Source organism: Lepisma saccharinum, chromosome 21, assembly GCF_977018435.1.
Source record: "Lepisma saccharinum chromosome 21, izLepSacc3.1, whole genome shotgun sequence".
NCBI classification, from domain to species: domain Eukaryota; kingdom Metazoa; phylum Arthropoda; class Insecta; order Zygentoma; family Lepismatidae; genus Lepisma; species Lepisma saccharinum.
This window is the reverse complement of record NC_139249.1, coordinates 29,219,674-29,247,201: the sequence shown is the minus strand read 5'-3', so window position 1 is coordinate 29,247,201 and position 27,528 is coordinate 29,219,674. Positions and strand designations below refer to the sequence as shown.

The window sequence follows — 27,528 nt, the reverse complement described above, 5'->3', positions numbered from 1 at the left end:
GCAGAATGCAGTGAAGAATGCGGCACATAGACGTTGTAGTGAAATGTTTAATGTTACTGGTACTGAAAGAGCTGTTTACATTTTATTATTATTCGATAGTTGACAGGTATGTGCATTCAAGTTTTAAGTGTGGGGTGTTATGCTAAAGTTTTTGTATTTCTATCAGTTATTCTAGTAATAACCTGGCTCGCTTCCGTATGTTTATACAGTATGTAACATTCTTATTCGTACACACGGATTTTCAAAGAAAATGCTGTAATATCTGAAAGGAAATACACTCTTTTAAAATTGTTTCTTTACAATTCAATAACTAATATCATTAGGAACATAAAATCTTACCCAATAACTAATATCATTAGGAACATAAAATCTTACCCAAATTCTGTATAACCAATGACAATAATAAATTAAAGGTAACAGTAGTATAAGCCGGAGACACATAAAACTCTGTTGTTTTCAAATAAAAATCATTGCTACTTACCTCATATGCATAGCGGAAGATTTTTCAAGCTGGCCATAACTTTTTTCCCAAGAAAAACACGTTACTTTTAACATTATAATCATTTATTGGTCGTTGCTAATTCGGCGGGCAAATCTTGACTCACGTTGTCTATCGTCAGCTGATGTGCAGTGTTTCCAAACTTATGAACCGATAAATGCCGCACAAACTATTCACAAAAGGTTTTTAAGCGAAAATTGAGGCTAGACTCTACTTTACGTCCTTATCTGCATGGTGATTGCTTCTTTGCGTTCGCGGTGCGCGATCGTGGTGCGGCACCCGGCATCTCTTTGGGTAAGTACCTTTTTCTTTTTACACTTTCTGTTCACGATAGCCCCACTATCCATTCACGGGGTCGAGGTATGCCTACGAGGTTAGGTTAGGCCTGTTAGGTTAGGTTCCATTAGCACTCATTTCACCCCTAAATATGTGCTTCAGCATCTAAAAAATACCTCAGTACGTTCAATTGGGCATATCCGGACAACATCGGTTTTTCTCGATATGAAATTTTTGCTCGCTTTGGGATTTACGTTGTTGAATTCCTTATAAAATAAGCTTTCCAACAATATATGACATGTAAGGACGTAAACTAGAGTCTTGCCTTTTATTGGGAAAAAAAACGCTCACACATCGTCTTGTCAAACTTCCGCGTGGTTGCTACACTGTGAAGGGGTTACATAACCGAACGCACGGAACATTTGATTCACGTAGTCGACGGTAATGGCGGCATGAGGTATCGCACAACGGAGATGCATGATTGACGAAAAATACCTTATTTACAGGCAAAATACGTAGCACGATTATAAAAAAAAATATCTCCGGCTTCAGAAAGTCCTCAAGAACACAATTCCGTAAGTACTTTCTCGTCTTTTCTCCTGTAAATTTTAAGAAATCCGTCTCCGACTTATACTACTGTTACCGAAAAAAGTATATTCAGAGCAAATTGACTGACAGTTCTAATACTTTGATGCGTATCCTTTGGCTTTAATTACTGCTTGACACCTGTTCTTCATAGAAAACCAGTTTCCAACATGTTTCAGAGGAGCTTATTTTATTCCACTCGGCTTGCACAACAGTTTTCAACTCTTGTTTGGACGACTCGCCTCTTCAAAATTGCCCATAAATGCTCAATGGGGTTTAAGTCTGAACTTTGAGCTAGTGTTTGTAGTAGTTTGGGCACATTCCATATTAGCCAATTCATGTTAACTCGCGCCTTATGCTTACTGTCATTGTCTTGTTGGAATCTGTAGATAGGCGGCATGTCCATTTTTTGGGCACTCTGCTTTACATTGTTCTTCAATATGTCCTGCGTCCATGATACCATCAATAAACTGGATGATACCAACACCTTTGGACGACATACAGCCCCAAATTATTAATGACCCACCACCGTGTTTAACTGTTGGAACTATGTTAATGTGATCGTTGTCTTTATTTGATTTTCTCCAGACCCTATTTATCCCATCTGACCCATATATATTAATCTTGGACTCGTCTGACCATATGACACTATCCCAAAATTCCGGTTCTTGTGGATGTGCTCTTTTGTGAATGAAAGTCTATTCCTGCGATTCACCTTATTTACATACAACCTCTTTCGTGGTATTCTGCCATGATATCCATGCTTCCACAAGGCACGTTGGACAGCAACGTTTTCTACTAATGGTCGGAACTGAGGAACACTTAGTCGGGGGTTTTCTCGCACTCTTTTTAGAATAAAGTGTTAATCATGTTTATTCAACCGTCTCTCTTTTGGTTTTCTCGGCACATTCTGTGTTGAACCTTCCTCTCTAAATTTGTTTACTATGTATTGAACTGTGTAGTGTGATTTATTGACTGTTTGTCCAATTTTTCTTAACGAATAACCTCTAACGGCCAAATTTATAATAACATCCTTCAGTTTGGAACTAAGTTCCTTCACCTTGCCCATTTCGAATATGCTGATAGATAGACGATAGGCCTACAACAATACCTACGCCAGCATTCCGCTTGACTGGGAGCGTGCCTGCATGTTCAAACTTATTACGAAGTTGCAAACTGCACGAAATCACCCGAATAGCGGTGGCGCTGTATGCGAGGAAGATTGAAACTCTTGCCTGTACGAATATCAATGTTGCACGAAACAGTGTGTTTTTCTCTTTTCACACAAATTATATGCTCTGTTTATACACTTTGAACATACTTTTTTATTGACATTTGTTGGTGAAACCTTCATTAACATTAATTTCCAGGTACATATGAAAATGATTATATTTACTAGTAGATATGACTTTTTTCCCTCGGAAATTCTATGTGTACGAATAACAATGTTACATACTGTATTAGGTAAGAATTTACAATATAGAGAAAGTCTCCAATTTCATTAATTTTTGGTATACTAACTAATTTTGGCCTCCTAATCACGAATCTGTTGTAAAAAACCGGGGGTCATGTCTGGAAATTGTACATTTTGATGAAAAATTGTTTGTTAGCGCCAAAAACCATCCATGGGTAGCCCCACAAACCATTGACGTTAGCCCCAAAAACCATCCAGGGGTAGCCCCATAAACCATCCACGGATAGCCCCGCAAAGCATTGACGTTAGCCCCGAAAACCATCCACGGGTATCCCCACGAACCATTCACACTAGGTTAGGTTAGGCCTGTTAGGTTAGGTTCCATTAGTACTCATTTCACCCCTAAATTCATCGAAAAAATAGGGATCGTACTAGAATTGAACATCATAAATCATTTTCTTGTAAAACAACGGCGTGGTTGGACACAATGACAGGAGATTACATTTTTGTTCGTAAAACTACGCATATACACTTATATATAAAAAAAATTCAATCGGCTTTTTTTCAAATTTTCAGACGTGACCCCCGGGTTTTTTCAACAGATTCGTGATTAGGAGGTCAAAATTAGTTAGTATACCGAAAATTAACAAAATTGGAGACTTTCTCTATATTGTAAATTCGCTCCCTGTATTATGTTGTGTAGTTCGTAGACATGGACAAGTGTAGAGGTTACCTGTAGCGGACCTTTATTTGAACTACAAGTACTGTAATTTTTTAATATGAATGAAGGGTTCACAAGTAAAAAGGTAAATGTATCTAATTATAATAAATAAAATATTAATTACAAGTACTGTATGTCTAAATGAAAAAATAATAATTTCTAAATTACTATTTACATAATAGTACGTGAACTCAGGCATATTTATTATTTTTGTTCATTAATAACAGATCACATTAGATCTCGTTGTAAAGAAAACCGTTATGTGTGAAGATGTTCTCAGAGATAATGAAAAGAAGACCAAAGTAAAGTTGCCGAATGGTTAGAAAAAGTAATTGTTATGTGAAAAACTTTATTGTGTTTTTAATTGTCTTTTTGGTGTTTGATTCCAAGTTTTCTGAAATTGATGTTGTGTAAGGGAAAAGCTATTAACCCTCTGGCTGTTTTTGAAGAAATATAATGTAATCTTTTAATTTATAATTGGCAATTTCTATGTTGATTATGTCAAGATAGAACACCGTGCCCCAAAGGTATTATTTAGTCTGTCAGAAATACTAAAGGTTTTGTCTGTGTTTACGTGAATTAACACTGGTAGGGAGCAACTTCGTATTATTTTCTATTGTCTGCATTGGTCGATCAAACTTCTCACCTTTAATACGTGCATAGTTGATATGTAACATTAGATCTAGTCAAAGATGATTGAATGTTTTACGGAACTGAGTGAGAATAACACTTGTAAATAAATACATCTGTTCCCCACATATGCCATTCTTTTCCGCATTCTACAATCAATGAATTCACTGCATTCCTCCTATGTATGCATACATAAGGCCCAAGTTTCTTTTGTTTTATTGCGATTTCATCATGCTACGAATGCAACTTTAACATGGTTCAATTTCGATTTACTTCTGTTAACACATACTGCAGAGTTTTAGCGATTACTTAACATTTTGTTCAACATATGCATTCGTAGTTAGGTTAGGCAGGTCAGGTTTGGTTCTCTTAGCATTAAAATGAAGTCCCTAGATGCATTCTACTAGGTTTCAATTTACTTTTACATTAATTCCCACTAGTCTACGATACTTACAGTTGCTTGTCAATGGAAAATGCATTGTCCAAGGGAAGCACGCATGCTTGCATAAGGTAATTTTTAAGTTGTTTTTTTTATTTTTTATCATAAATAACTTTTTTTGAAATCCAAACAGTGCTCATTACTTTAAGGAAGTTCAAATTTTGTGTGACAATGATTGCCAAAATTCTACGATAATTAGTCTTCCTGCTAAGAGAATTCGAAAAAAAATCATAAAACCATCGGAACGGTTACCAAAATCCATACTCCCATATTATACTGAGGATAGGAAAGAGTGTATTTTTTATGGAAATAACTTCTGAAACATAATGAACAACAAAAATCCTTTCTGGTAGTGTACACCATTTACTTTACTGTTTCAACTGTTATCCTAACTTCTTGCAAATCGAATGGTCACCCCTTAACCTTCCTAAAATTGTTGGAAATGTTTTATTACAACACTTAAGACAGGTGGTACACCACCCTAACTTGTTGATGCTATCCTTGTGCAATCAGTGAATTGGATTTCAAGTTGTTTGCTTTCCATTTTAACTCTAACTTCAATCCTGAATAGACTATCTGCGCATAAAGCAGACTTACCGAAAGATCTGTGTGCTGGATGATTTCCATAAGTTGAATTGGAGGATGAAGAAAGCATATGTAATGTGTGGATGTAGTACCAATAATCACAAGTTTTGAGAATGTTAATTCCGCATTTGAGAGTCATGGTCACTTTATTTTGAATATATTTGTTTCTGAAAAGTGGATTGAGAAGCCTTTTTTTCTAAGTGTTCTGTACGAGTATAGAAATAGATCGAAAGTAGAAATAAACTATATTAGTTCTAAATTACCTTCTTGTGAGAAATCATCCAGTAGTTGGATGGTGGACCGAACAAACATAACAAAACTGCATTTGTGTGGTTAGACACAGTGGAGTGAGGAGAACACTCTCTCGTCTCCTACGTAGTATTGCTGTAATTTTGCAAGAATGTTCCCATGTTAATAAATTACATGTTTTTCACTTCATATTACAGATATAGCATTACAAACAGTGTACAGTAGAAAGAATGCAAGTGCTAACACAATGGTCGGAACAAATGAACAAAGTTGGAACAGATATGATTGTTGCTTTGCAGCAGGGGTAAGTAACTACAGTGTTTAATTTGTCTTTTGGTTATGTTACATCACTTTTCTAAGTATTTGGTTAATCACAAAGATTAGGATGGATGGTAAAAAATACAATAATACTTCCATGTCCAGTAGCCAACTTTTGAGAAACATTGGGTGGGCTGAAAATTTTATGCAATAATGTCAATTTGTCATGCATAAGAATTGCCCAAAATGTGTATGCTTTTATGTTTTAAAACTGTGTAAGGCCATTGTTGAGAAGAATGCATCAATTTTATAGACATTGTGTTTCCTATTTTAGTCATAAGTGCCTATTTTGAAGATAACTGTTATTGAGAACCTAATCTGGGAAAATGATGGAAGTCTATCAATGTTCATCACTTGTAGTATCTATTTTATATTTTTGGTGCTATTTTGCCTGCGTGTTTTGAGATGTTTTAGTGCCTATCAATCATCATTCTGGTTATGAACCATTATCCTCCTTACTTTCCTAAAACCGATGTGATCACAGGTACTGTAAATAATATAGGACCCTGAAATTGATCATATTGGAAATGTAAAAGTTTATTAGGGGTGTAAGGGGTACCTTCCACGTAGGTGCCCAAAAGTCAACCTCACTTCCACATAGTGCACCCTGGACTAAAGACTAACGAGGCTCTGGCGACAGGCATTATGGCCAGTATAATTTTGTTTGTGTTGTCCTGTTTTTTGTCCTTGTGTATGCTGAGTGCCCGTTTACTGCCTCAGCTTTTAACAGAAGTCAGAAGATTTTACGATTTTTAGTTATGCAACGTTAGAGTTGTTATTTGTAATGATAGGGGCTGGCCCCCGTATAATGTGACGGGAGCAAAATAGCCTAAGTGCTGACACTCCCAAAATTTTAAATTCAAATTCAAAATTCAAGTAAAAGTTTATTAAGAAATAATATGACAACACTCTGTCAGTAATTGTGAGAATTCTTGAAATGTATAATGATGATTAGGGAAAGGATTTTAAGGTGCAAAATTATGGTTGGGAAAGGGAAAAAAAAAGGTTCTGAAAATGTTTTAAAAAAGGTGCTGATGTATTTATTCAATGCTTTCTTTTTCTGCGCCTTCTGTATGTAATGCATGCAGACCACATAAAGAACTGTGGTTCTGCCGAATAGGTTTTGTTGAAGTGTGTGTTTTCTCTTGCGGGTTTTGCTACATTATGTTGGGAACTATTGGAGCTGCAATGATTACATTATACCATATTATAGCTCTCATTCTGCTCTACAAAATGAGACGATAGGATTTTATGTAGCTGCTCAAGAAGAGTGAAAATCATTTATTTTTCTTCCCACGTTTTTAAGAAAAGGAAGGAAAAAGGTGCTGAAACATCGAAGAGGGGGTAAACAAAGGGGATAAATGTGCTAATCTCACAAAAAGGTGCAACAAAGTGTGTTAATTTTACTTTGTTCCATGTCTTAAAATGCATATCTGAAATGATCGGTATGAAAATAGCTATATTTTTGGATAGGTGCTGCACCTCAAAATCCTTACATTGTGTTAAGTGCAGGGATTTTATTTCTAAAGCAAAATATAATAACAGGCGATTTATTGGGTAAGCTCGACCCCCATGTCCACTGTCCACATCTTATACATGGATTGAATGTAGAACCTCCAGCTTCATAACATGTTATGCTGACAATTCTTGAAGGAGGCAAGTGACTGAACAGGTATATACTAGCTATGGTTGTTGTGAATTTTGATGTTTACCTTCGTTTGGTTGACTTATTACATTTTGGCATTTACATTTGAATGCAGTAACTAAATGGAGTGATATATCAACTGTTACTTTTTCCTGTTTTTTCTTCCCAGAGCCATCTACAAATTTTTAAATTGTATTAAGTATTCTCTAGCAGGGTGGAGGAAAATCAGGATTTTTATTTAAAAGAAATAATTTTTGATGATTTTTTTTATTTAAAAGAGTTTTTTTTTATTTCAATCGATTTTTTAAAAAAAGACCATGCTTAAAATTGCTTTTGTGATTTTTGGCACCCATATATATTTTTGTAGAAAGGATTTTTTTTTGGTAAACTGTCCTGTAAAATATTTTAATAGTTTGATTAAAACAAATAAAAAATTACATGTAAATATACATTTTTTCTGTTTTTGATACTGTATATGTGAATCCACTATGGAAATGTTTGTTGGGTGTGTTAATGAAACCATAATGATTTCAGTAACTTTTCTTCCAGTGAAAATGAAACATTCTGGATGTACTATATAATTGTAACTTTATATATTTTTACAGTTTTTGTAGCTGATTTTTGGTGATTTTTTAAATGACAATTTGCAAAATATCAGCTGTCATGTTTATTTACAGTTTAATGATAATGACACTATTTATGGTTTAAAATGATTAGTATTTGTATATTATTAACACAAAATGTTTGTTATTTTTGCCTATAAAAATGATTGAATTTTAAATCAGGAGATATTTAAGTTTAAAGTAAACATATTACATTTCTTTTTGTATGAGCTTTACCCCATCTGACATATATTTTGTTTTCTTTCTTAGAGCCTAATAAACACCATTAAATGATTGAGTTTAATATACTTTCACCAAAAGTGATTTTGATATTTACAAAATCCTTATGCACATTATTGTTTAAATTATTTCCTTAAGTGATTTAAATCGGTGATTTTTAAAAAAATCACCTAATTTAAATATTTTTAAAAAAATCACCTGATTTAAATGAATCCACCTTGTTGTCTAGTAAGTTAGAATTTGTAAATTACACTAACCCCTCTGCCTGGGATTTAAATCTCCTGCCTGCTTAACATTTAGTGGTATTTAAATCACTCAGCTTTAGCATTTTCTGGTTATGTCAAACAAATTTCTATATTTTTAAATATAGAGAATATATTTAAATCAAATATTCAGAGTTATTCACTGACAGTGTCCTCACACATCTTGAAGGGTGGGATTTTTTGTTTATGACTATAATATTTGAAAGTAAGGAACAACTGTTAACATAGTGTTTATCACATTAACACTTGTCGTTGCAAATAACTTGAAAAATTACAATACATTTGAATGGCTTATTGCAGAAAGGGACCTGAGTCACATTTTTGAGGTATCGGAGTCACAACTTTTTCATCTCCTCTGTCTCGAGCAGCATACTGCAGGAGGGTGCATTGAGGGTTGCAAAATTAACTATTCATTATGCTAAAAATTTGAGCCAACAACAGCACATTTCTTTCTTACACTCTCAATATTATACGATTTTTCTTGTTTTTCTCAGAATTGTGCAAAAGTGACTCAGGTCCCTTTCTGCAATAAGCCATTCATTTGTAGGAGAGTGTCAATGTCGAAGATTTGCAATTTGATCTTTGTAAGGTGTTCTCCCACAACGCTTACCAGTTGGTACAACCCAGCAATTGTTGATGTTTGACGGACAAAAACGATGTTGTGCAAGTATTTTTCTTATTTCACTATAGATGGCATAAAAAAACACTTTTGTGGTTAACTGGTAAAAACAGTTGATGTCTACCGCCAATAGATGGCATCTAACAGCAGTTTGACATCAACCATGCAGAGAATTACGTATGAACGTCGTTTCACATTGAGTGGTTAAATTTGAGAAGGAAAAAATGTGTAATTAACTAATTCTATTTGTAAAAATAGCATTTTTTTCAATAAACTATTACACCAACAAATGAATAACTGTTATTTTTTATATTGTAGGTTCCCAAATGGAGAAGGCTTCTTCATGGGCGTGACAAGGTTGGCTGATCCACAGTTCATCTGCTTCATTGTGTTTCCTTTCCTGGCAGCTTTGGACTCAAATGTGGCAGCCCTGTTTCTTGCTACGGCAATGGTATCCGATTGGACAAATGTTCTTATAAAGTGGTGGGTAGGGTATTATGTGCATGTGAATGAACTGTTTTCTTTTTCTTTCCATGTACTTGAGTAGCTTCATAATAGTGACACTGATGGCTGATTTACTTGTTGATAATTTTTGGTAGTACAGTAAACCCTCGTTAATCCGGACTAATGGGGGATAAGTTGACCAGTTTAACGAAAGGCCGGATTAACTGAAATAACCTAAAAGTACAGTAGAAAGTGCATTAAAATGCCATTTATACCAACAAAACACGCTTATTATGGTGTACTTAAAGGGCATATGCCTAAATACACTATACAATACAGTAAAATGTTATGGAGCAATATGAAGAATGCGATTCTTGACTTCTAGCCACATTTAAAACCTTGCATTCCGGTGTTGTGGCATTAGCACCTACATTGGCAGAACCATCCACACTGTCCAAGAACGGATTAATTAACACGTAGAAGGTGATGAAAAAGGACACACCAAAATCAGGCCTTTCTCAACACCTCCACTCCACAAACCACACCATCGCCTCCGTATCCATACTTCACCCATCCGGCTCTGTCATAGAAAACACTGTCAAAGAAACCCATGCTATCATTCAACAGAAACCAGCATTGAACCTGGACAATGGACAGGCACACCCGACTTGCTACCCCGTCTTCAAAAAATCCCCGGCCAGGTAAAGAAAAGATGCCATGTGCATACTCAGCCTCCCTCCAACCACGTGGGGAACAGGAACTGCTCTGCACCGAGCAACACGATCCAGCCCCCCAACCACCAGCACCACCCGACGACATGAAGCAGACGACGCAAACCAGGATACACACGCCAGCGCCGCTGAACGAGATAAATTGCAACTACCGCCACCTGGGAACAAACAAAGCAGTGACGTGGTACTATCTCCGCTCCAGACACCGTACCCTTAGTGAATGAAGACAGAGGATCTTCGAAATTAATAGGATTTGACTATTAAATAGTGCAAAAATACGAAATTTCTAAATTTCGTAGAAGTAGAGCTTCGACATTTCTAGAGGGGAGGGGAATTTTTTTTTCAGGGTCTCAGAATTGTGCAGTATTAATTTCTCATGGCCTACTTTAATGTTTTTAAAAAACATGGTGATCAAAAAATACAGCTATCTGAATATCACTCTTTTGACTGAATTTCAAAATAATGGCTCTTGAGTGCAAACTCTGTTATTTGTTACAACTCGTTAGAATGAGTTTACAAATATTAGCAGATGGATGTAATATTTACAAGTGGTGTAGAGATGTAATATTAACGAATTCCCTGTCAAGTGAACCAATGAAAAACACCTGACCATCTCTAATTTTATTCATACTTAATTGTCATGAAGTACTAGCTAAGGTAGGAAAATCTGCAAAATTTCAGATTTTTATCTGTTGTACATTTTTAGTTAGATCCCTCTAAAATATGAAAAATAGCACAATTTGCCAGACACATGCAATCACAAATAAAGTCATAAATGAAGCTAGAATTGACGTAGAAGGTTGGAATAAGAACCAAATTGTTGCTTTTGCTATGAGCTTTAATTAGATATACACATGACTACTTTTAAATTTTTTTCATTTCAAGGTCATTCAAACTTTTCTTGAAAATCAAATTTTTCAAATGCCTATATTTTGGAATTTTTAAAAAATATGCATAGAAACACATATTTCAACATCAAGTGTTAGAAGTTTTGTTATGGGATTGCAATGGGATCATAGTTGTTAACATGTATAAACAAATACAAGGTGCGTCTGAAAAGTTCAGTGAATGATCCCATATTTAAAAAACCGCGCTGGTTAGGATGACACACCCCCACATGCGCATTGAGAGACATGTCAACAAGCGCCCTTTATCATGCAAATCATCGAAGTGAATCAGTGGTGTACCAAGCTAACGGAGTGAGTGTGCGAACTCATGTCATTGCAACATGGAGCGCAAAATGGAGCAACGCATTAACATGAAGTTTTGCTTCAAATTAGGGAAAACTGCAACTGAGACTCATGGAATGTTAGTGCAAGTGTACGGTGTTGAAGCAGTGAGTAAAAAGTGTGTGTTTGAGTGGTTTAAACGCTTTAGAGACTGAAAGGAAGGTGTCGAGGATGAGCTGCATTCGGGTCGACCGTCAACAAGCACAATCCCAGAAAACATCGAACGAGTGTGACAGATGCTTGCGGATGATCGGCGACTCTCGTTGAGAATGATCGCAGAAGAGTAGCAGATAAAGCAAAGACAGTGTACGCACTATTGTTCATGAACATTTGAAAAAGCGAAAGATTTGTGCCCGGTTTGTACCGCACACGCTGACAGACGAGCCGAAGAAAACTCGGATGGTAACGTCTGGAGATGTCATCGACATGTCTGACCGGAATCTGCAGTTTTTGGAAACCATCATTACTGGAGATGAGACCTGGAGCTACCAATATGATCCGGAGACCAAGCGACAGTCAATGGCATTGTGTTCATCGTCTTCCCAGCCTCCCAAAAAAAGGCGGCTGGCAAAATCCAAGATTAAGACGACGATGTTCGCCTTTTTCGACAGCTAGGGCTTGATCCATCATGAATTTCTACCCGTGGGTCAAACTGTCAATGTGGAAGTTTACGAGGGAGTTTTGAAACGGCTGCTGCAACGCATCTGGCGGGTTCGGCCAGAACTGTACCGGAGTGGACAGTGGCCTTTCCTCCTCGACAGCACCCGTCCGCACACTGCGATCCGCATGGTCAACTTTCTCGCTCAACGCCAGGTGACTGTTCTTCCACACCCTCTGTATTCTTCAGATTTGGCACTGGCAGACTTGTTTCCCTGCCTTAAATTAGCCCTGGAAGGCTTCCGCTTCGCAGACGTTGTGGATATCCAACAACGCGTGACCACGGTGCTTCGAGCGATTCCACATGAAGCGTTTGTTGCCAGTTTCCAACAGCTTTACAACCCATGTGAGACGTGTGTTGTAGCTATTACTTTGAAGGCCAGTAAAGGTATTTTGTTTGTAAGTTGTTTCCTTTATTTTCTGAGACCATTCACCGAACTTTTCAGATGCACCTTGTACTATACACTGTGTGTGTGTGTGTGTGTGTGTGTGTGTAAAATTTAATGTTTTAAAAATTTTAAAATATTTTTTTTAACAACTTGCTCTGCCCCCATAAAAAAGCGAGACCCCAAGTTACGCCCCTTTCCTACATACCCATTACTTCATCATTTGGCCAATTTGGAAAACAACATAGTCCCTTTACAAATGAATGGAATTTACATTGCAATATTCCCATGTCATATGGTCTTACCTAGTGTATAGTATTTGTTTATACGTGTTAAAAACTATGATCCCATTGCGATCCCATAACAAAACTTCTAAGATTTGATGTTGAAATATGTGTGTTTCTATGCGTATCTTTAAAAATTTTCAAAATATAGGTGTTTGAAAAATTTGATTTTCAAGAAAAGTTTGAATGACCTTGAAATGAAAAAAAAATTTAAAGTAGTCGTGTGTATATCTAATTAAAGCTCATAGCAAAAGCAACAATTTGGTTTTAATCCCAACCTTCTACGTAAATTTTAGCTTGATTTATGAGTTTTTTTGCAATTGCGTGTGTGCCGAAAATTGTGCTTTTTTCCATATTTCAGAGGGTTCTAACTGGAGAACTACAACAGATACAAATCTGCAATTTTGCAGTTTTTCGTACCTTAGGTCTTACTTCATAAGAACTAAGTATGAATAACATCAGAGATGGTCACGTTCAAAGTTGACCAAAATTTTGTTCACTTGACATTAGGCAGTGGTGAAGTATAACATTTTTACGTAGTCATCGCAAGACTTTCCAAACCTGAGGGTCGATCTTTCAACCGAGGGTGGAGGACAGTATTCGTCCGTGGTAAATGCCAAGGTCATTGCCGCTTCAGTGTAAAAGCTGACTGCAGGGCCATAGGGCTTATGACGACAAAAGACAAATGGTATCCCATATGATGAGAATTATGAAATCTGATTAATTTGTATTCTTCCTGTAATTAAATATAACAAATTGACATGTACGAATTACAATGTAAACATAAAGGCTACAGTACAACATGTTATTGTATTTTCTTTTCTTGTTCATAGTGCTTTTGTGTGAATTGTCAGTTTATATACCAGTTTAAAAATACTGGTAACAACACAAGAAATTATAAACTTGGAAGAAAATGTTTGGAGACCGCACCACTTGAATTGAGCAATACGAAAAAGCAAGAATTTCATTTTTTTCTTTCTCCCCTAGTTTGAAACTGAAATGCAAACATCTCAATTGGGGCCTCCCCGTTGGCGCAGTGGTAGTGTCGTGGCCTGGTAGTCAAGGGGTCCCGGGTTCGATACCCGGTGAAGGCACAAGTGGTTCGGATCCCACTTGAAACTGTAGGTCCAATCCCGATTAGCCTTAGTGTAAAGTGGACTTAACCTTTTACATGCCGAATTGTCTTTGGATTTGAAATTAATGAGTTTATCAGTAATTTTTGTCTCTTTGGTGTACATTAAAGAGAATTATTCAAAAAAATTGTTATTTTTTATTTTCTCTATATTTAAACTGGAGTGTTCCCAATTGGGAACATTGGCGTTTCATGTGAAGTATTATTACAGAGTTTTCTAATTATAATTCAACTGGTCCAGCATCTTTTCCGTTTATATATTAGCATAGTAAATGTACAGAAATATTACATCTAAGCTTACAGAGAGTGAAATAACATTACAACCTTCAAAATACAAAATACTAGTACAAATACATAATAGGGTAACATAATTGTATAAAAATGAGAAAAAATCATTGTGCAATTTTACTCAAGGGAAAAAGGATTTGTTTTATTGAAAATGTAGCAATACCAAATTTTAAATATATGTAGTTTACACATTTGAAAATGAAAGAGAAGAATACAGACACACACAGAATGTCCTAAACTGGTGATAAGCCGTGGCAGTGTAAATGCATATTTCTTGCACACTCGCGACATTGTAGGCGAGCATTTTTTTTTTTTTTGGGGGGGGGGGCAAAATGCACACCTTCCTTGTCCTGCTTCAATCAGAAAAAGACCATCAGTTTTCCTCATAGACCCTGGGATTTCAAATCGTGGTCCTGGCCTCGAAGATGTTCGTGGATTTTTGCGAACGAGGACGGTAGCTACTTCTCTTCGAGAATCCAAGTGATTCTTTGAATTCATCCTATGAAGTTCTTGGTGAATTTTCCAGGCTGCAACAACTGCCACATTCAAAGCATTGGAAAATAAATTCCACCACCATTTTTTCCCTCGAAGCTGAGGTCTGTAGCTGGACAGCATACGGTCGAAGACGTCGACGCCCCCCATTCCTTTATTGTACTTTCGTACTAAGTGAGGTTCAGGGACATCAATCCTCTTCTTTGATTGCCGAGAGTACCGCTTTGTTGTTCCTAATGGCAAGTGTGTCTGGTAGTTGGATGCCAAGGTGACTACGGAATTATCATTCCATCTACACATGTAAATATCACCATCGCATCGAAAGTCAAACTCTCCTCTTTTCTTTATCTTCATTTCATTTGTGAGAACAAAGGGACGTCTACCAGTCCTTCCTTCTCATACTGTACCCATTGCTTTGAACCCCTTCATTTTCAGCTCTTTCAGCAATGTGTATGAGGTAAAGAAATTATCAAAGAAAACTTCAACTTGCAGAGGATTAGTGATAACATTCAATAAGGTTGTCACCACTCTAGTCCCAAGTGGAGAGTTAGATTCATCTTCTTCCTTTCCTTGATAGATTTTCATAACATAAGGATATACATCACTTGAACTAAGAGTCCAGATTTTGATTCTGAAACTAATCGGTTTTCCCTTTATGAACATCTTGCAAGAATGATGCCCATAATAGGGAACCATGGATTTGTCGATGCTGAGTTGTTTATGAAAAATTCCATATTGCTGAAGATTGTTGTTTAGCTCATTATATAATAGTTAAATTTTTCCACGTTTATCCCCTTGTTTCAATTGAGTATTGTCCATAACGTGGAAATATTTCTTTATATCCCGAAATTTCTGCCTGGGCATCGCAGTTGGGACAATTGGTACAGTCACGTCTTCTGCTGTTGACCAGTACATATCTTCTCTTGGAACATTGTGATAACCGCTGATTAGAAGCAAACCAAAGAACTGAGCTATGTCATGTTTGGTGAACGACACAATTTTGCCCTTTTGAGCTGCATATAAGCACGTCATTGAAGATAGATGCTCGAGGTATGTCTCTGGTAAAATTTTATGAAACAACTCAATGGGTTCCAGTGGCAGTAATTCTGGGTGTTTGTCGGATAAGCACTGAAATGAATCATCGCAATGGAGCGAATTGTTTTCTATAACCGTAGACTTCTTCCACGAATAATGTCCAACTGTATATTTGATGCCCCTTTAGCCTTTCTTGTTGTGGTTGGCTGAAGAGACTCCGGAGTAGATTGTTCCACGTTAGTTGTGACAACCAATTCACCACACACATCTTTAGGAACCACTTCTTCCAAGACGTTGTCATCAATTTTTTCCTCGTCGGTAAGATCTGCAGTTTCTTCTGGAGGCAACTGACAAATATCCACTACATCTCCAATGTCTTCAGTATCGCCATTTAACATTTCATTCAAATACTGAAAAGCTGCTTCCAATTATAGGAAATGATTCGATGCAAATGTTGTTGAAAGACTGAATTTTATTACAATGAGACAGCATGAATCAACAGAAGCAGCTAACAGAACGTGGCACAAAACACCCCGGGATCTTTGTTATACAAACAATGTAAAAACAATTATTTCAAATGTACTTGTAGCCAACAATAAGCATGATTTTATTTCCATTGTTGACCAAGTTACAAAACAATCTTGACTCACAACTCTGAGAAAGGAAAATTTCTCTTCAGTTTTTTTGTGCGAGTTATTTGTTGTATGTAACCATTGTTCATGCAAAACGCCAATGTTCCCATTTGGGAACATGATAATAAACTTAGGTCCAGATGAATAGAAATCAATGAAAAGCCCATTCTAATGCATTTCATGTAATACTAGCATTATGTTCTGCCAGATTATGTACAAAGAAGACAAAAGTAATTGATTTGGGTGTAAATAAAAGATATATAATATTATGAATGCAATTTTAACCATTTTGGTGTAATTTCGTAGTATATTATCCAGACGATAATAATGAAAATATTAATTAAATGTTGTCAATAGTAAATATACACCCTAAATTAATAGATCAAACTAGAATACTATGAAAAATTTTGTTTCAATATAGTTGAAATGGAAAATTAGTTGATGTTCCCAATTGGGAACATTGGCAGGTAAAGGGTTTAAGACACCAAATAAAATCAAATAAAATCAAACATCTCAATTGTCACGTTTAAAAGTAAGTGCCAATTGTTGCCGGATATAGAAACAAGAACATCATTGAGATTTGCATGGAGCTTACTTGATACTTCCAAATGTCAAGTCACGTTAAGTCAAGTTTCGATGATGGTTTTGATAATGAAAGACAGATTTCATATCACTTTTACTCGATATGTATTTTTCCTCTTAAAAACAAGTGTTGCATGCTTCACAATGATGGAAAACTCGGAAGAAGTTAATTTTTTTTTGACATCAGAGAAACCCTGCTGTGGTTGTAAACATAGGAGCTGAAAGAGGCCTGTTGTGTGACCAGATCTTCAAGGGGCAGGGGGAAGTCTCTCGTCTTTCTTGTTGTAGGGTGTCTGCAGAGAACAGCCGAACGCTTCTGAACATGGTAGCGATTCGCTCAATTCTACTTGGAACTGGGACGTGTAACACCATTGCACTCGATAGGAAATTTAGCTAGAGGGTTCGGCATGGGGAATAGTACTGGGCTCTCATTTCAATACTCTAAGCTTAGCAAATCTCTTGCGTATTTCTGGCTGTTTCTATTATTTGCCAATATTTTCACTGGCCACGGTGGCTCAGTCGGTAACGCGTCTGACTACCATGCTAAAGGTCCCGGGTTCGATCCCCGGCCGGTTCAAATCCGGGAACTTTTCTAACGTTGGAAGCGGCCCCGGCGTCCACCCAGCGTCGAATAACATGGGTACCCGGGGGGGAAACCCTGGGGGGTAAAGGCAGTCAGGGGCGTGGTGCTGATCACATCACCCCCACTCACGACCGGATCAAGAAAGTGTGGGGCGTTACCCCCACACCCCCTATATGCGTGGTGCTAAGCACAGGGAACACTTTACCTTTTTTTTTATTTCTGGCTGTTTCATGCTGTCGCTTGGCTTATTTCGCGTGAATATTCTAACTTGTTTTTTTTTACTTCTCTAAAATTTTAAAATGCAATATTTTAATTATTTTGCTTTGTCATTCCTGCATTTACTAATAACTCTGGCATTAGGGCTGAGCCAATACCAATGCTGATGTATCGGTATTGACTAATATCAGTTTTTGTTGGTATCAAAGTATCGGTTGGATTTTATTTGCCAATATTTTTCCTGCATTTTGATCGTTTGCAGGGTCTGCAAAAATGCCACGCAACACTTTTGCAGAGTCTTATTACCCTGGATGTTATGCAAAATTGAAGTTTCCTTTGATTTTGTACCAATATTATTTGTAAGAAACTATTTTATGATTACATAACAGGTATTTTTATATTCTGATGTATTTTTTTTTAAATATTTTAAAGCAAAACTCTGGTAAATTGATGCTTTTAATTGGACTAATATTAATCAATATTTTGAACAACTTTTTAATTGTTACATTTTTTTTGCATCAGCATCCGTGGGAATTGGTATCAGTTCCAAGTGGTATCAGCTCAGCCTTAATTTGAATGAAAAACAAATAGAAATGAAAGTTGATCAGGAAGTTGGGGTCTCGGAAGTCAGAAAAGTGGTGGTGTGACCTGATATGCTAACCATGCATCACTCAACCAAGGACTCCTCAGCAGGTTTTGCCTCAAAGATCGTTAAGATTGGATTGATTTTGCACAGGACAGATGGAAGGAGTGCAGCAATCTACCTTCGGGTGTAGTGGCCTCCTTAATGGTATAGTGGTTGCGTCATTGCCTCATAAGCAAGGGGCCCTGGGTTTGATATCTGGTGGATGCACATAGTGGTTAAACTGTAGGTCCAGTCCTGATTAGCCTTTCTGTGCATAAAGTAGATGTAAAAAACAAAATCAAATCTTCAGGTGTAGGAATGCCAGAGAGTTAGTTATTTTACTTTTCTTTTACGATTCGTGTAGATTTTTTGAAACAATAAGGCTTCGTTTTGTTACAATGGATTTAGTAAAAAAGGAATATACAATTTTGTAGTTACTAACAAAATTTTAGCCATTTGGATTTTTTTTATATGACTATTTCTATTATTTTTTATTGTCAGGGTCATCCGAGGCCATCGTCCATACTGGTGGGTCCGTGAAACGAATGTTTATGGAACCTTGACGAGGCCCGAGCTGTTCCATGCTCCAGGCACCTGTGAAACGGGTCCAGGCATGCCATCGGGTCATGTGATGGTGTCCAGTGCAGTGGGGTTTATGCTTATCAACACGTTTCTCCAGCAGATGGTAGCCCCAAGCAATGTCAGGTGAGTCAAATTACTCTTCGTAGATTGAGATTGTGATATTTTGTCTCGAAAAACATCTTATTGCATTAATTCTCATAATTCTTTTTAAAAATTTAATTTTTGCAATTTAAAAACCAAATAATTGATTATGTAAATGTCAGCTAAAATTTGGTTTTGCTAGTTCAAGCTCAGATCAATCCTACAAATTATTGCTGTCAGTGAGTAGCATCAGTTAAGGTGTAAGTCTTTTTCCTCCATAAATTTTGGTTTTGTCTCAATCCCAAACTTTCAATCAGTAATGTTTTGTATCATTATTATTTGTAGCATGCAGAGATTGCTCTGTTGTATTTAATTTTAAAACAATTTAATGTTAATTTACACAGGAAACCATTTAAAAAAAAACTAAAAAAACTACTGTTATAACCAATGTCTTCATTTGTGGAAGCTGATATGCCATTGATATCATGTTGCCATATACAAGGTCATGTTTTGTCATAAAGTGGCTTATCCATCCTTTAAATTCTCCTTGAAGAATTTGTATAATCCATGAAGGGTGAATTGAAAATGCATGTGGCTTTGTTCTATGTTACATCAGGAGATTGGGTTTAATAATTTCAATTTCTTCCCAAGAAAAGTTTTCCCCAAATGTTACTGCCGTATGTGTATATATGAATTTATTTATTTTTATTGGGGATGACACAAATTAATCACCCGGGTTCGATTCCCGGTGGAGGCACATAGTGGTTCGGATCCCACTTTAAACTGTAGGTCCAGTCCCGATTAGCCTTACTGTGCATAAAGTGGACTTAAAACCTCAATTCAACCAACCACAGATTATTCAGTACTCTATCTATTGGGCTGATATAGGCATATTGGTTCATAAGTAAAACTATAATTTTACTGATCTGATGTATCTATAAATATCTTATTATTTAGAACAATATTCTGCCATTTTGTTATAATTTTTATGAATATAATCTTCATCCCTTGCTTTGGTTAAAAGTAAATGTGTAAATATGCAGCCTCTGTTGCATTGTTGGGGCCTCCCCGATGGCGCAGTGGTAGCGTCGTCGCCTTGTAATCAAGGGGTCCTGGGTTCGATACTCGGTGGAGGCACATAGTGGTTTGGATCCCACTTTAAACTGTAGGTCCAGTCCTGGTTAGCCTTACTGTGCATATAGTGGACTTAAAACACCAAATCAATCAATCAATCTTTTGCATTGCAGTCATCTGGTAACACACATTTATTAAGGAGGTCAGTGAAACATTCATGTTTTTCAATGACCATTCGGAATATTATATTGGATCGGTTAACGCTATTGGTAAATTTTGTATCGGTCCATTCCTAATATATGTATATACATAATAAAATAGTGTAGCCTGTGTGTGCGAAAAAGTTATTCCTATTGGCACTCCCATCAAATGAATAATAATAATAATAATATTGGAGCCGTGGTGGTCTAGTTGGTAGAGTCCGAGTATCAAGCAAGAGACCCAGGTTTGATTTTTGTGGTTGTACCTACATAAAACAGCTCTGAAATGAGTTTCATGTGGGGAACTTTACCTAATAATAATAATATGTATATTTTGTGTGCATCAATTTATCTCATCAGTCTTAACATATATACTTGCATCTTTTACAAGAGAAAATTTACCTATGAAATTTAAAATTATTACATGAAATTCAGTGTGCAAATGTCCAGATTTTTAAAATATTGTAAGTGCAGAGTTATTAATATGCACAGCAGTGGAGTGGCGTGGGATTTTTAATGTCTTCCAAGTAGTTCATATAATATTAATCTGGTACGTCTGCAATTCAATACTAGATTTTGGTAAAGTTATTAATCAGGAAAAAAAATGTTAACATAAGGACTGAAGTGAAATCGCAAACATTGGTTGTTGACACAATAATACGTAATTTGATACTTACACAAACATCGAAGGCTACTTATAGAGCAGATCAATCCGACGACTCTTCTTTGAAAATACTTATATGATGCTGGGGTCCCGGGTTCAAATCCTGGCTTGGGCATGGACATTTGTTTTGTCTATTCATCAATTTCATCATATCATCACTCATCCCCAGCTTCGCAAATTAGCCAAAAGTGGCACAAGCGAAGCAAAATCAATCAAATCAAATCAAAGTTCTATGATGCTGTCATAAAGTGAAGTTTTTAATTTGAATTTTTTTGTGCGTCATGGTGATGGTCCATGTTATCCACACCTGAATTCCACTTGTTTTTTTCACCCGAAAATAGAGTACATGGCCAACAATACAGTTTCGACAACTCCGCACAACCACATAACCACGGATATTCGTTATACCACGAAACATTGAAATGTCGGTCATACCCAGCAGACGACTTAGTTTTTAAATCGGCTTTGGCCTCCCTTTCGCCACAATTTCGCTTTTTTCTGCAAAAGAACGAAACGAAAGATTGCTTCAAAATATCTTCTATCGCACAAGTACACACACTGTTCAGATAGGATGAACCCGCCACCTCGGAACTCGGAGCAAGCTCCATTCCACTTGTTAATTTATAATTGACAATGCCCGAAAACAACATAAAGACGAAAGACACCACTCACAAAACTCGCACTGCACAGTTCCTTCTGCAAACTGTTGTTTACTTTTGTAACACGTGAAGCACCCTCCTTGCCCCTCCCCTCTCAGCATCGGCTCTTTCGCAATATTTCCTTCGGAACCTGCAAGAAGTCCAGTTCTACTAATGTTGCCATCTTAGTTCTTTTGAAACCATATTTGCCCAAATTGCGAAACTGTTCGTTTCAAATAAGACATATGTACAGTAGATGTAGTCATATGTTTCCGTACTACTCCCACTCCCATGTTTCGCTAAATCAACTGAAATCTCATTTCTGACACCACTACTATTTCATATATTTTACGTCCCTTGCTACCTTTAAGGCTTTCGCTATATACTATAATCGTGGCGATGTGGATGCATGGTGAATTATTGAAATAAAATTATTATTTCTTTGTGTATGTAATTATTAATTTTTATAATTATGTAAGTAAAATAATAACAACACACATTGAAATAACCATTTCTTGCTGAGGATTCGAACCTGCGACACCTGACACTTCAGAGCGTGCTAAGATAACAATCGGGAAATTATGCTTGTAAGTAATGTTTTCACCCAAAAACAGTTCTACCACCTCAAAAACATTGCTTCAATCCGAAATTATCGCATTCCTGCGACAACGTATGTCAATCTCAATTGGCCCTTTCAACAATTATCAGAAATTCCTGTAACCGAAATAATATTATATGTGTGAAATATAGAATTTTAGGTTGACATTTTTTTAGAAGGACAGTGGACCCCTTGACCATACCCATCCCTCTCCTGTCCTTCTTGCCCATGATGTCGAAGAAGGACAAAGAGGACTTTCGTAATCGCTGATATTTAGAGTAAATAAAAAATATCACTTGGTAGTTTGCTTTTCCTCCAGTGTGATTTGATTTTTTAAAATTTTGATTTGGCGATTTAAGTCCACTTCATGCACATGGACGTCTGCAGGAGTTTTTCCAGGGAGGGGCAAGGAAGGATTTTTTTTCCGAGGGGGCAAACAAGGCACATTTCCCCCAATAATAGTATTGTTCCCTCAAAAAACATTGCTTAAATTTGAATTTATCATATTCATACAATAATTAATAAATATTGTTGTGGGTGAAATGAAATTATATGTCAAAAATATATAATTTTTGGTTTACTTTCATTTTACAAGGGGGACCAAGACCCCCCCCCCCCTTGCCCGCCCCCTTTCCGGACACCTATGTCATGCTAATCGGGACAGTTTAAAGTGGGATCCAAACCACTTGTGCCTCCACCGGGTATCGAACCGGGATCCCTTGATTACAAGGCGGCGATGCTACCACTGCGCTATCGTTCCCCAGTGTGACTGGACACCTTCAGAGTAAGATAGACCCGATTAGGTGACTTAGCTCTTTTCTGTCTATTGAATATGGCAACACTGATCTGTATCCGGTAAGGATCACCGGCAACTGCGCCGGCTAAACAGGCATTGCAATAACCCTCCTCCTCCTCCCACCATAACAGTCTTTGCTGCTACACGAAGTCTTCCTTGCGGTGGCTCAGAGCCCTTTCCCCATGTTGCCTGAGGAGGGTACCGGATCAGTCCTCCTCTTCGCTTTTGCCGGTGTCAGAAAAAATGTCAGTCTGCAATGTTTACTTTACGACAATATTACCAGTTTATGTACGTAATAATATTTTAAGACTGGTTCTTCAATTCTTTATATTTTGGTGTTACCTGCGGTAACAGCGGCTACATGCATGCCACGCCTCTGATGCACAGTGCATGTGTGCTCATTTTATACAGGAAGCGGATATCAGTTTTATTATTATTAATTGCTCTCCTTATAAAAGCAACCTTTTCTTTCCAGCAAGAAGGGTAAAGTGATGATTGAATGCCTCCTATGGACAGTGTATGTGGTGTACCTTGTCCTGGCTTCTACATCAAGGATCTACATAGCAGCTCACTTCCCTCACCAATGCATCATGGGATTCATTTGTGGTGTGTTCAGGTTTTCTTATTTAATTGTAAATTGTCAAAAATAGTACTCATGACTGTGATTTAATTCTTTATAGCATGCCTCTGTGGCAGTGATCTGTGCGACATGTTATAAAGCCAGAAGTTCTAGGTTGAAATCATGGGTAACATGGGTATTTCATTGTAGTTGTTCTTTCATCTATTTTTCATTGATTCATTGTTTGTTACTGACATTAATGTAAAGAGATAGAAGAGTGACATAAAGCAACCAAAAATTTAAGTCAGTCAGAAAAGAATGAGATTATCTGAATGGAACTTGTTTGAAATTATGGAAAAAGCAACTGTGGTTCGCTTAACTGATGACCTTGGGCCAGTTGTCAAGCAGAAGTGCATAGTTTTCCTGCAAGTTGGCATCATGGGGTGGGTGGTATTTCCCAGTAGTGTCGGGCTTAACTTGAACAAGTGAGGTGCTCTCCTGCTGTTGTGTCATCATGGGACATGACTACAGTGGGCAGCCTCGTTTTTGTGAAAGAGGGTGTAACATCATCGGTGACTGTGAATCGGTTATGCAGTGTGGAGAAATGATGATCCCATAACTTGACAAGTTTAAAAACAAGATGCTGCAATCCATTGTTTGCGCACCTCACATCACATTTCCCCACTCCATTATCTGCGGCGACTTTGGTTCGCAGTGTTGCAACCTGGAGGGAGCGGAATCATCTGAGAATTTTCAACAAAATTTGAATGTGAAAGGCATGAATTAGTATTACGCTAAATTATAAATACATTTTGATATTTTCCCTTTAAACCTTAAATGAATTAAGTTATATTAGGGATATTTCTTACCAGCATAAGAAATGTATGAAATAAAACGATAGAAAAATGAAAAATATATAAACGATAGAACTGAGCTCACCTTCTAAATGTTTTCCAGTTCTCCTTCATCAGTTTCACTCTCCCACTCATCCGAGTCTGTGTCTACAAATTAATCTGTGTCCGTGTCTGAATCGGCTTCACCAAGTCTAATTATCAGTTCATCTACACGCTCGTCCATAAGTCCATCTCTTTCAAAGTAAGAATCTTGCAGCCAAGAGTAAAGAGCATGAACATTTCAATGCTTTAGAAAAGAACACAGGCAAACGTGTTATCAGATTGCCTTCTCGTAGTGATTGTTGTACGATAAACAAATGAACCACCACCCACTCGGTTTAATAAAAATAAAAAAAAAGACCACTGCTTGATGTCGCATTCAGAAAGTGAAGTCATTCGCCCTGTAGTTTCTCTTCGTTATAAACCTTAACGCACGTGCGTAATACTACAGTTTACGATTGGCGCACCGCACGCATTTTCAAAGGGGGATTAAATAAAATGAACCACTGATATAATAGGAGCCTGCATGCACCGTCACGCTAAACAGTGAAAATCGTTTGTCATATTTGTTTTAGCTTAATTTTTCTGAGTTGGCACCACTGGTACTCTCAACGCCAGGCCAGTGAGTAGAAGAGTGGTGGGGAGGATGACGTAATAGGAAGTGCTTTGCAGCGATCTGCGCATATCGGGACTTAACTTGTCAGGCTATAGCTGAGCATCTGTGTTTTTCCTTGGATGCATACTTTCAAGGACCAAACCAGGTTCCACAGGTGGAAAACAGCTGGAATCTGTATTCTGGGATGCTGACGGTGTCCTGCTGCTGAAATGGCCCCCACACTGCAAAAAGATCAGCAGTAACAGCTACTATTACCAACTCCATCATCTTTAACAGAGAATTCATCAAAGACAGCCAGGGAATTGTTCAACGACAATGCCAGGCCCCATATATCTCCACATATTGGGGCAATACTACAGGAACTTGGGTGTACCATCCTCAAATATCTTCCATACTCGCTGGACCTTGCTTCCTCTGATTGTCTTGTTTGACAGCATGAAAGAGCTAGTAAAGCAGCTAGAAATTCACCGATGTTGAGTCCTTACAGGTGGAGTTTAACCATCCCGAGAGACTAGGTACATCTGGCACTTATGAAGCTTCCAGACAGATAGTGTTGATGTATTTCGGCAGGGGAGATTTATGTCCAGCATGTCAAAAAATCTCAAGTTTCTCCTATGGGATCGTCTCATCTAAATAAGAAGAGTCTCATTCTTTTCTGACTGACCTAAATGTAAAACTTTTTACAGAATAGTTTATTATTGTATTTCAGTTATTCAATATTGCGTGCGCAGACCTCTATGGCAGAATGGTTTGCGTTGGTCCCAGGTTCGAATCTCAGCCTGGGCATGGGTGTTCTTTGTAAGTGTCCCTTCATCAGTTTCGTCATATCATCACTCATCCTCATCATCGTGATTTTCCAATAGTGGCAGAAAAGCGATGTGAAATAACCAAATGATCCAACCAATCAATCAATATTCCTGATATACATTTCTCTGCATTTTCAGGTATCATTGCGGCAAAGGTGGTTGCTGGCCAAATGAGTGAATTACAGGAAATCTCACGGAACACGGCTCTTAAATTGAGTTTTGGTATGATTGCCATGTCATTTGCATTTTACTGGTGCCAGAAGGGACTGGGCATCGACCCTCAGTGGTCAGTCCATCTGGCTTTCAAGTGGTGTTCCGACATCAACTACATTCACGTGAACACCACTCCGCTTTACTCCCTTGTGAAGGAATGTGGCAACGGACTTGGCCTTCTGCTGTCCCTCAGCACTCGGCACCACCACAAAATGAACGAGGAGCAGGAACCGGACAGCTTAAAGGTTTTCGCCACGAAGAGTGCTTGCATTGTGTTGTGCGTTCTTGGTGTGCAGCAGGTTGAGCGTGCCATTCCGAGCAGCGATGCTCGTGTGTTCTATGCGTGCCATTATGTGGTTAATGCTTTCTCGGTCTACCTTCTGCTCGTGACGCTCCCCTGGCTGTGTTCGTCCTTCAAGAAGGTCAAAGAAGAATAATTTATATTTAATTTTATTTATTTGTGAACAAATTCAAGTATTTAATCACAGTGTTGTTGAAAAATGTTAGCTTTGCACCTAAGAATGCTCATGTACTTTTTTTTTTTTTGTTTTTTGTGCTAGTCACAGGTTGTTACAGCAGCATAGAAAGAAAATTGCCTTAATATTGTGTTACAATGTGCATGGGTCGAGTGTAGATGTTGAAGTTTAAACGAGAAGAAATGTATGTATATATTTCACTTTACTACAAAGTGTAGGAAACGGAAATGCCTTAAGTTGTAATATAACTGTTGTTGGAATTTTGAGGTTATTAATGGCCAGTTGAAAGTTAATAAGGACCTGATATTTATTGTGAAAACTGTTGAATCACTAACGTGAACTAATTTTTTGTAGTAGGTGTAAATTGAGTTCTGTAATTTACCATATCATCTTCTTGGTGGATAATTCAGGTCTATCCTAATGAAGAGGATACTTGAGAGATTTTGGACCAGTATTTAGGACATTCATGCATTTAGAGAGCCTCTAGATTCCTTTCTACATGTTCACGTACTTCACATTATAAATTTGTTGAAGGTTGAAGGTTACCATTCCACTTGTGATTTTAAAAAAAAGCATCACATGTGCCAGTGACACATGGTAGGTCACTTGAAAATCACTTTTCGTTAACCCTTCCACGGGAGAGACCTTCCTTTGGTAGTTGAAGTGGACATCCTGCGTGATCATAATTCTTTGTCATTTAATCATTGTTTGTAAGGCTTAGAAAGATCGCTCAGAAATGCACATGGAAAACACTAACAATCATAATGCCTGCCTGCAGTACTGTGGTGCTTTTTCTTACAAGCCACTGTTTCTATTTTGGTGCAAATATGAATCATTTGACTTCATATACATTCTTCAAATCCACAAAATTTCATATTTACCCTCATATATGTTGAAGAGAGTACAATATATAATTGCGGTACAATTATTA

General features: G+C 37.3%; 1 protein-coding gene across 1 annotated transcript; it reads left to right on the top strand.

Moving 5' to 3' along the window:
• G6P (Glucose-6-Phosphatase) lies at positions 1–26,579 on the top strand. The gene is made up of 6 exons (XM_083143182.1): positions 1–106; positions 5,596–5,702; positions 9,404–9,568; positions 18,903–19,106; positions 23,510–23,640; positions 26,047–26,579. Exons 2-6 carry the CDS (start codon positions 5,629–5,631, stop codon positions 26,556–26,558), a joined length of 1,086 nt encoding a protein of 361 aa, XP_082999308.1. The 5' UTR covers positions 1–106; positions 5,596–5,628; the 3' UTR covers positions 26,559–26,579.
• The last annotated feature ends 949 nt before the right edge of the window (positions 26,580–27,528 follow it).